The 11,091-nt window shown below is 41.7% G+C and overlaps 1 protein-coding gene across 1 annotated transcript in view; it reads left to right on the top strand.

The window, feature by feature from the left end:
• The first annotated feature begins 18 nt into the window (after positions 1–18).
• MRRF (mitochondrial ribosome recycling factor) overlaps positions 19–11,091 on the top strand; it is a 40,402-nt gene continuing 29,329 nt past the window's right edge. Inside the window, exons 1-3 of the mRNA XM_004677372.2 lie at positions 19–108; positions 4,855–5,065; positions 8,373–8,528. Of these exons, the coding sequence (XP_004677429.1) occupies positions 4,882–5,065; positions 8,373–8,528 (340 nt within the window). The 5' untranslated portion in view covers positions 19–108; positions 4,855–4,881. The remainder of the gene's footprint in view (positions 109–4,854; positions 5,066–8,372; positions 8,529–11,091) is intronic.

The raw sequence follows: 11,091 nt of genomic DNA, 5'->3' as shown, positions 1-11,091 counted from the left end.
AGGCCGCCGTGACGCACTACGCCCGCGCCGCCGCGCCACCCCGTGACGTCACGACGCCGCGCCGTCGCTGTCGCGCTTGTCTTTCCCTAGTACCTTGAGCTGTAGCTGGTGAGTCGCCTCGGCCCGACCTCTAGGCGCGCGCGGGGTCCGGGTGCCAGAGATCTCAACGCAGGGACGTCTTGGGGGGAATCTCTGGGGGCCTGATCACCGCCCTTCGACGCGCTCCATTCGAGTCCGGCTTGACCTTTAAGATTGGGGGCGGGACCTGTCGCACCCGGAGCGTGTCTTCAGGATGGGGGCGGGGCTTGTCCCGGCTGCTTGGGACGCCGAGGGTGGGGGTTGGGGCTTGCAATCAATAAATAGCCTCTGTTGTAGTAGCGCAGTCCTTGGCAGGAACACTTAATTTTCAGGACCATCCCACGGGCAGGGGATTATTTATCCATCATGATGAAGAAACGACAGCTTGGAAGAATAATTGCTAGGGTCTCGCGGCTAGCAAATAATGGAGTTTACATCCCCAGACCTCATTTTTCAACCACTCCACGCCGTCCAGTGGTGAAACAGTTGTTATTTCAATATCCCGTCTCTTTTACAAAGTGAGTTCGCAGCCCTTACCTCATTCGATCTTCCCGGTAACCCTGGCAAGTAGTATTGTCATGTACATTTTACAGGTGAGATTGAGGTCCAGAGAATGTGACCTGAGGTCCCATCGGTAGGCAGTGCTGGAGCCAGAATTCATTCCCAGGTCTTAACTAAGCTTGGTGCCCTTTTTCTCTTTGACTTCATGTTTGCATCTCTCAGAATCCGGGAGAGCTTTACAGTTAGAAAGAGCAAACATTTAGTTTAACCCTCCATTTTATAGTTGAGGAGAAATAAACCCGGGTAGGAGAAATGATTTAAGTCACAAGTCAGTGGTAGAGCTGCTACACGTGCTTTTTCAATAGACGGGGGTTGTGAACCCAGAGAGGACTGGATGAGAGAGGGATGTAATCAGATCACCTAGCGCTTAGGCAGAAGCTCCTTTCTCTACCTGTCTGTTAAAGCCAATCATCCCGGCTTTGTCAGGGATATGGTTCTGTGTACAGTCAGATACTGCAAATACTTTTTATGACACTGAATTTAGAGGACATGCTATGCTATCTCTGAATATCTGGTGAACCAAAAGACAGTGAAAGTCGTTTCGGGAAATAGAACCCAAGAACTACCCACTGAGTCTTAGATTCCAATTCTGGTAGCAGCATGACCTTGGGCAAGCACTTAATTTTTCTGGACTTTCCTTTACAGTTTCATCGTATTTATTCAGCACCCTTTGCATTAAGGGATTGTGCTCAGGCACTGGGGATTTAGCAGTGAACTAGACAGCCACAGATTAGTGCTTATCTTTTTGTAAAGGATTAGACAAGAATCAAAATAGCCACACAAATCACAAATAGTAACTGATTTGTTAAAATAGGTGCAAAGGAAGGAAGGCATCCTCTGAAGATGTGATGCTTAAGTGAAAGCTGAAAGAAGAATGGAGCTGCCTTAGTTTGTTACAGAGGTGGGGGAAGAGCTAAGTAGATTCAATGGTATGATGGAAGATGCCAGAAAACTGGAATACTTAAGGAAGTGATTGGTTTACTTTTGTAAAATGTGGATGATAGTTATAATCCTTTGGTTATTATGAGAATCAGAACACATTTAAACACAAATTTTTTTTACAAGCCAAGGGCCTGTGTGTGCACATCCCCATTTGTAAACTGTACATATTATAAGCTAAAATATAGCTGAGTTGGGAGGGGGTGCTGGGACAGCAGATAAACCAGGATTTTGTCCTCATCTACTCCTTTCCAAAATTAAAATGAATTTCCTTGTTCTTCATAGAAGATACAACTTTTTGAGACCTACAACTCTGAAAAAGAATGTGTACCCCACATTCTTAATTCCTACAGTTTAAATAACATTGTATTGATAACTAGTTACTTGTACCTACTGGATCCCACAAAATAGTATATACACAAAATAGTATAATAGATAAAGACACAGACACCGGAGCTATGCTGCCTGAAATAAAATATTGAGCAAACTACTTACCTGTGCCTCTCTTTCCTATTCTGTAAAGTGGTCATAATAATAGCACTGACACGGCCGTGAAGCTCAAATGCGTTACTGTTTGCAGTATAGCACTTAGATCATTTCTGCACTTACAACCTTATAATATCTTTTTAAAGACTCAGTATCATCATGATAAAAATGCGGTGGAAATTGTGGCTCAGAGAGGCTAAATGGCCTTTCCAAAGCTGTGTGAAGACTGTGGGTCCAATTCAAGAATACAGACAAAGCCCAGCTATTTCCCTCGACATTTCTGAGTGTAGGTTGGTTTTGTTGACTAACACTTGGGCTCCCATAGGGTTTTCTTCCCTCAGCTTCTTCATTTGTGCTGGACCGCGTGTTAATGTGCATGTCTTTCAGGTACAGGGCCCAAGGGACTGACTTTATTGAACTTCCACTTTGAAGTTTCCTGACTTCTGTGCAATTAAAATGTACGCCTTAAGCATTTTGCCAATGAGGTTTATTTATAGACTTGTCTTCCGGTTCATGTGTACCGGGTCTGCTTTCGGATGCTGCGTTTTCTGTCAAAGGTTGTTTATTTCTAACCCTTTTTGATTTCCTGTTGCTTTGTGGATTGGTATTATGACTTGCGACAGGAACACCAGGAAACTTGTCTTAAATGGAGTAGCCAGATTGAGATCCAGTAGATTTAAAAAAACAAAAACAAAAACAACAAACCCAAAACCACACATTATGCAGCCATATTTGGATATGTGTGGGTTAGGCACTGGCTAACCTAGATATAGAAACCTCTCCTAGCGCCAGATTTTTGTTGACGGTTTTGCTAAAATAGGGTGGGGCTATTTGCTCTATGTCCTGGGACAATGACAGTCTTGTTGAGCCTCAGTTTCTACATTTGTAACATGGAGATTATACTTTGTGCCATTAATGAGAAGATTAAATGAAATAAAATGGGCAGAATCCCAAAGCAGCCCAGGCCTAACCTTAAATAACAGTAGCTATTGATAATATGAAGAAGAGGAAAAATATTTCCTCATTTTGAAAATTCAAACATTTTTAACTGATTTCACATACCAACCACTGACATCTAGCATCCCTTGCTATTAATTTTATCAGGAGAAATTTGCCTCCATACACATTTGCTTTTTTCCCCTTTAGACAGCAATGATAGGCTCCATCTATGAAGCAGTTACTGTATTCCTGGCACGGTACTAGGCATTTTTTTTTTTTTTGGTAAAGATTTATTTATGCATACAGAACTGGGGTATGGGCCAGAGGTGCAGGGATGGTGAGAGGATTCACCAGAGACAGAGTAGGGAGTATAACAGGCAGATTGATAAAGTACACTGCTGAGGGGAGCAGCGGGCAGGTCAGGAGAGGTCTGCCACGCCATGTGGGTCACCTCTGGGGGCAGGGATCGAACTCATGCTGAAGTGGCTGCGGGCTCACATGCAGTGCTCTGTGCTAATCTGTTGCACCACCAGGTGTTTTACATGCATTCGTGATCTCATTTTATTCTAGGTTCAGGATTATGTTTCTCATTTTGCAGATGAGGAAAGTTAACACCCAGAAAGGTGAAATGAGTTGCCCGAAGTTGAAACTTAGATCAGACCTGATGACTCAATGCTGCTTTGTACATCAGTAATGAGACACAGAATTTATTTATCTCACTGTGGGTTGAAAATTTTGAAAGCCTAAAAAGGCGATGCCCCTATTTTGGGCGGGGTTGGGAGGCTGCTGCTCTCTGGTAGCCACTGTGGCAACTGTTTTGCCTTCAGACTGCATTTATTACTTCCAACCTGGAGAAACAAGCAAGTCCCCTCAACCCCCCCATTTTACCGTTAGGGAAATCAAGATGCAGAGATGCTCAAGGGGTATCTAGTCAGCTGGGCGTTCTCGGATGATTTCTGTTTTCCTGACATCAAAGCCCACGCTCTTAGTCAATCTGTTTTGCTGCATCAATATTTTCGGACACAGAGATCTCTTTTTAGTGAGGTATGGGACTGATTTTTAAAGATAGTAGCTTCCAGATATTTGATGCTAGTCGTTCTTGATTTTAGTTGAGTGATAGCCAGATTCCTAACAGAAGCTATTCAGTTACACTTGTCAGCTCTTTAGCTCTGTGTTCTAGCCCAGAGGTTACTAGTTTCTAGCATCTTTCCATGGTCGAAGATCTTGGAAGGATAATGTATAACTTGTGTGTTAACAAGAGGGTGGCATTTCCAGAGCTTAAGTTCTATAATATGGAAGAAAGACCTCAAAACCTAAACCATGCTTCAGACTCACATTAAAGTAAAGTACATTCTAATTGGCAATCAGTGCATAAGGAACCAAAGAAAATTTTAATTAAATGCTGTCGTGTGAATTTTCCAGTCATTTTATGCCTATTGAAATAGTTTTCTTATTTGGCTTAAAGTCCTCTTCCAGTGCTCTGTTCTCTCTATAGTATAGCTTTATCAAGATTTTATGCCTTTTCTCGTGTGGGGGTTTAATTAGCAGCTTTAAAAGTCTAGGCTGATACACATTCACTTAACTGTATTTCCTGTGTGGTAAGAGACACTTGGTGCAGGGGAAAGACCAAGGTCTTTTGGAGTTCCACAGACTGGACAGATTAATCTGTGAGTTTCAGTATTTTGTCCTGTAAAATGGAGCTAACATATTTCTTGTACAGCTGTTGGGAGGTGGGTTACAGAGATTATGTTTAAATGGTTTAGTCTGTAGGAGTCACCTGACAAACGATATGCATTATTTTCTCAAGTTGCCCTCTCTTTCACTTAATTTCCTTTTCTGTTACTCTTGTAGTGGATTTTCACGGGGTTGTCCTCAGTCATGGCCTTGGGTCTGAGATGCTTCCGCTTGGTGCACCCTACTGTTTGCAGCTCCCTTGCGGCCTTCACCAGACCCGTGTCAGAAGTTCCACGGAAGGCCCTGACTGGAAGACAGAGCGACTGCCAGCAGTACTTAGCCTTTGCAGTGGTACCGAGCCGTGACTTTGCCACCAAGAAAGCAAAAGGTAAACTCAAGCCCACCTCCTCACACCTCCTCACATTCAGTCCTTGAATTATCCCAGCTTGAAGGATCTTAGAGATATACTGGATTTCTCCCTCTGCTCACAGTAGGCCATGGTGTCTCACACAGATCACTGGGTTAGCACGAGGGTCACGGCAACAGAGAAGGGCTTAGAACCTGGTCTGTTTTCTCCTTATCAAGCTGCCTTAGTGGCTCAGAAAATGCCTCATTTCGCTCTTCTAGATTTCGAATGAGAGGTAGAAGTGCAAACAAACCAGAATGCTTGTGGCAGGGCTTAGCATATTTTCTCCTTATAGGAAGATCTATGTGGGAGTAAAATTAAAACCAGAAGTTTGTTGGGCAAGGAGGTATCGGAGCCATGGATTTAGATGGATGATCTTAATGGTTTGTGTCATCCAGGAATGAGACTTTGATATACCGCTGGGCTCAGCTTAAATGTCTCTTCCTCAGGGAAGCCTTTTCCTGGCCTCTTAGACCCGGTCAGGTCCTGGGTTACATGGCTCGTGCGCACTGTGGCTTTACCTTTGGTGTATATAGAGCAGCACCAATTAATTAGTTAATTGTAAGATTGATTATTGTCTGTCATACATCTTTCTATTAGGCTAGGGTCTGTATCTTCTTACTGAGGACCGGACAGAGCCTGACACATACTATGTATCAAAATTTTGTTGAATGAAGGAATGAGTGACAGGAAATAGCTGAGTGGACTAGCCGATGCTGGAAATTGTTTTTTGTTTTTTTTTTAACTTATATATTTAATTATTTGACCCTTCGATGGAAATATAATTATCTAGTGAAGAAATTTTTGCCATTGTTTAGTGAAGCACAGCTCTCATTTCTGTAAACGAGGAAACAGGTCCAGATTAAGACCTTGCCCACGGCCAGGGCTATGTTCAAAGTTTTTGTTGCCCAGTTGCGTGCTGATATGTCTACTTTTTAACTCTTTTAATGGTATTTTTGATGACCAGTTCTCCACTTTAATATAGTCTTATTCGATCGTTTTCTTTATGGATTGTGCTTTTTTCCCTCTACCTAAGACATTTTCCCCTACGTTAAAGGCATCTAAATAGTCTCTCTTACTTTATGGAAGGTTTATTATTTTAAAAAATTAAAAAATTTTAATAGCGATAACTAGACATTGGTGGTGATCACAATATAGTGTCTGTAGATTTGAATTATATACCTGCAGAAAACTTGCCTCATGAATAAACCAACATTACCTCTATAAAAATATATTTTCAAAAAAAACCTATAAGCACAGCTATCATAAGAAGAAAGCTGGGTAGTTTTTACAAAAATGAAAATGCTTTTGTAATCAGTCATTACCAGATCAAAAACAGAATATTTCCAGCACATCACACGTCCCCTTTATGACCCTTCTAATAACTACAGCCTTGTATCCCTTGCAGGTAACTATTTTTCTGATTTCTAATGGCATGGATTGGGATTTTTTTTATCATTAATTAGTTAAATTTTAATTGAGGTAATACCTGGATACTCCCATCAGGTATTGCCACCAAAGGGCACCCACCCTGTGGTGGTGACAGATCTCCCACAGCCCACTCCCAATGGTCTATGTGCGTCTTTTCTACTCAAGTTCTAGAGGCAGCTTGCACGGGTTCGTTTTTAACCTTCTTTTTATCTAACCCCTAATTTGGTTTCTCTATATTCTGCTCATCAGTGACACCATTAGTATTAATCTTTTTCTCAGTGGCTTATTTCACTTAGCATTATCCGTTCAGCTCCATTCATGTTGCCATAAATGACCTGAGCTTATCTTTTTTGATCACTGATTAACATCCCATTATGTACATTTATCATATATTTTTAACTCACTCATCTGTTTTGGGATAGTTAGTTACCATAACTTAGCTATAGTAAATAGTGCTGCAGTAAACACGGGAGTGCAAGTTTCCTTTTAAATCAGTGTTTTTGAGTTTTTTTGGTAGCTGTCTAGGAGTGGAATTACTGGGTCTTTCCATAGGTGCTGGACCAGGTTGCATTTTACCAGCAGTGTAGAAGTACTCCCTTTTCTTCATATTCTCACCAGCACTAGTTTCTGGTCTTTTCGATATGCGTCATCCTCACCGGTGTGAGATGGTACCACATTGTCGTCTTGATTTGTATTTCAATAATGATATGTAAATGAACATTTTTTCATATGCCTATTTGCATTCTGTATATCTTCTTTGGAGAAATCTGTTTCATTCTTCTGCCTATGTTTTAATTAGTATTTTTCTTTTTGTTACATTGTATGAGTTTTTTGTACAGGTTTAATATCAATCTCTTAATGTATGGTGTGCAAACATTTTCTCCCATTCAGTAGAGTGTCTTTATTTTCGTTATGGTGTCTTTTGCTGTGCAAAAGATTTTTAGTTTATTGTCGTCCCAGTTGTTTATAGTCTCTTTTGTTTTCCTTGCTTTGGGCGTGAATCCCTAAAGATGTCATAGAAACTTTTGTCATGAGTGTTTTAGCACAAGTTAGCTTTGTCTGACGTACTGTTCACTATATATTCTTATAATCGCCTTTTGTACTGTAGAGTCTGTTTTGTGTCTAACTTCTCAGCTTAACATTATGTTTGTGAAATTCATTTAAATTCTTCTGAGTGGTTGAATAGCTTTCTTTTTACGACTATATAATATTCCTTTATAATTACCACTATATCTTCTATTTGGCATAATTAAGATTTTTTTTTTTTGTGATTTTTATTTTTTTTTTTTAAAGATTTATTTATTTGTACATACAGAACTGGGGTACAGGCCAGAGGCTCAGGGGTGGTGAGAGGCTTCACCAGAGACAGAGTAGGGAACAGAACAGGCAGATCGATGAAGTACACTGCTGAGGGGAGCAGTGGGCGGGTCAGGAGAGGTCTGCCACACCATGTGGTCTCCTCCGGGGTAGGCGGGAATTGAACTCATGCAGAAGTGGCTTTAGCTTCTCAGTGCAGTGCTTTAACCCGCTGCGCCACCAGGGAGGGCCATAATTAAGGTTTTTTAAAAAGATTTATTTATGCATACAGAACTGGGGTATAGGTCAGAGGTGCAAGTGCAGTGAAAGGATTCACCAGAGACAGAGTGGGGAGCAAAACAGGACTTTTGACGAAGTACACTGCTGAGGAGAGCAGTGGGTGGGTCAGGAGAGGTCTGCCGGGCCATGTGGCGATCAAACTCATGCTGAAGTGGCCTTAACTTCTTAGTGCTGTGCTTTAACCTGCTGTGCCACCAAGGAGGACCCATAAGTAAGATTTTTAACAGGTACACTGATTTAATATTGATTCTGACTTTTGCAGCCAAAGGGAAAGGACAGCCCCAAACCAGAGTGAGTCTTAATACTGCCTTAGTTGAAGATATAATCAGCTTGGAAGAGGTGGATGAAGAAATGAAGTCTGTGATGGAAGCACTCAAGGATAATTTCAATAAGACTGTCAATATAAGGACTGCACCAGGTTAGTGACTGAGCCAGTGTTCTGGAGGGGGGTGTAGAAAGCATGGCTTCGGCAGAGTGGATTTTGTCACTTTCTAAGTGGTGACATAAGCCCTTACTTTTCTTTTCTGGTCCTCAGTTGCCTTGTCTTACTCCTTCCTTCTAACTTAGGCTGGTGTGGATATAAACGAGGGCGCATATGTAGTGTTCAGGCACAATGCCTGGCACACTGTGAACGCTACATTTATTTATGCATTCAGCAAATCCTTGCCTGCTCTGACTAGGCAATGTACATGGAGGTTGGCAAAAATATGCATGTTCTTTATGCTCATGGAATTATACTTTTAAAAAGTGGGAGTTTTATTATGACTATACTATAAACACTTGTAGATAGCTAGTCTCACTTCCAGTAACTGACACCTTTGGTCTGATTTTTCCAATTTGTCCTACTTGGCTATGCTTATCCCTTATTGGGAACCACCTGTCCACCTGAAGTTTGACCAGGAAGATTCCATTTGGGCTAATAACTTCCTGAAAATGGCTTTTCTAAGTGGGAGATGTCAGAACTGTCTAGGAGAACTGTTTGCAGATGTGATGGAAGAAGTGACTTGTCAGCTAATGGTACAGGCAAGCAGGAAAAATCCAATTGCTTTTAAATTGGCCTTTTGGAAATTGTCATTCTCGAGTCAAGCTGGGGGGACCCCCTCTGAAGATATCTTTGGGAGCCTGGGCTACTCCCACTCACATCTCGGTTGGCGTAGTTATTAAGGAAACTAAAAAATGTTTTATGAACTTGCTCTTAAGAAAGCCAAGTGAAAAATATACTGTTCCATTTATAAATACCAGCAGAAACATACCGAGTTCAGACGAGATCCAGTGAGAAACCAGAAGACATTCCATCATTTGTCAACCTTTGGCTGGGGCATTTCTGCCTTTGCTGACAGTAGAGCACGCCATTCAATCTCTCCCAACTGTTTGTTTTAAACTTGCTTATTATTTTAGGTATGAAACTGATAAAGTGCTTTGTCTCCCTTGTGCTTTCTAGCCTGTTAACATTCTGCAGCCGAAACCAGAGAGCAGTTTGAGAGGAGCTTAGGGAGAAACGTGATACTTAAAATTAGCCAGCAAGCTCTACTCTTATGGAACTTAAAAAGATGCTGGGCCTGGAAAGAGGTTGGGAGTGTAATTTGTTAAATGTTAACCTCTGAGAAAATGAGGGGCAGGAATGAGGCTGAGGGAGATTCTCACTGGGGACAGATTGAGGGGAAAGGATTTGATGCATTATGTCGATATGGATTTAGGGAATGGGAACATCGCGTTGCGTACTGCAAAGCGCACGCTGGGACTTCTGTAGCAAAGGGGCTTAGAGCCAACCAGGAAAGCTGAATTAAGATCCGTTTCAAAAGGCCCCCCATTGGTATTTCCTCTTTAGGGTTATGTTTGTATAATGCCCTATGTAGAACTTGGGCTGTGAAGTGACTGGGTGAAACAGGCTGAATTTTAGCCAGTCTTTTTTTGCCAGATTCTTCCATATCATCTTTCACTACTATCTGAACCAGCAGGTACTTTTCCTTTTACACCTCCATCTGTCTACCAGCAATTTCTCCCTTTAACATAGTTGATTGCTCTTAATAGTTGTCTGAGATATAGGTTTATGCCATCTGTTCTATTCATCCATACATTCATTTTTTCATCAGAACATTATTAAGCACTTGTTCTGTGCTGATTAGTAAGTGCTATAGATACAGAGGGAAAAGCTGTTGTCTACACCTTCAAGAGTTTATAGCCTAACACGAAAGTATAGACAAGTAAGCCAGCGTCGCTAAAACCAGCCAGCAAAGCAGGGTCGTGAAGACCAGGGCTTTGGAGTTGAGCAGACCTGGGTTTCCATTCAGGCTCCCCTGTTCTGCCTCACTTTCCTCATCTGTAAAATGGTGGAAGAAATTACTCTCTCCTAAGGTTATTGTGAAATGAAAGCAAATGGATTCTAGAAAGCACTTAGCACAAAGTCTTACTTCTAGGAAGCGTTCGGTGAATATCAGTTATCATTGTCATTATCATAGAAATGTATACGAAGACTCCTGGATGCCCACAAAGGGTTACCCAGCCCAGGAAGGCAGACAAGCTGCCGTTACAGCTGAGTGACAGGAATAATCAGGTCATCTGAGCAGAGAAGGGCGTGCTCAGAAGAAGGGAAAATATCTGAGAAGGTCCTTAGAGAGAACAAACTGTATTAGAGAAATTGTAAGTGGGTTAGTCTGGTTAAAACAGAGAAAATCAAGAAGTAATATGCACAGTTAGTTATTTTGACATGTGCAGATGTCAGGACACAGCTCCATGCACCTTCCGTAAAATCTTTCATTTCATCCTCATAAACAATGCTGTGAGTACGGTTTTCTATGCTTCATTTAAAGATCAGGAAACAGACACCGGCAGGTTGGAGGGCCCTCCCTAGGGTCACACAGTTACACAGGGCAGAGTTGGTGTTTAAACTCACTGCTGGTCTTCAGTTTCATGGAGAATTTTACGAGTGTGCATGCCGGACTCTTCTAGATTGAAGCTTCTGTTGTCAGTTCAATGACATT

Source organism: Condylura cristata, unplaced genomic scaffold (genome assembly GCF_000260355.1).
Source record: "Condylura cristata isolate star-nosed mole 26May11 unplaced genomic scaffold, ConCri1.0 scaffold00006, whole genome shotgun sequence".
Taxonomy (NCBI): Eukaryota; Metazoa; Chordata; class Mammalia; order Eulipotyphla; family Talpidae; genus Condylura; species Condylura cristata.
Note: the sequence above shows the minus strand (reverse complement) of the source record. Positions and strands in the feature narration are given on the sequence as shown.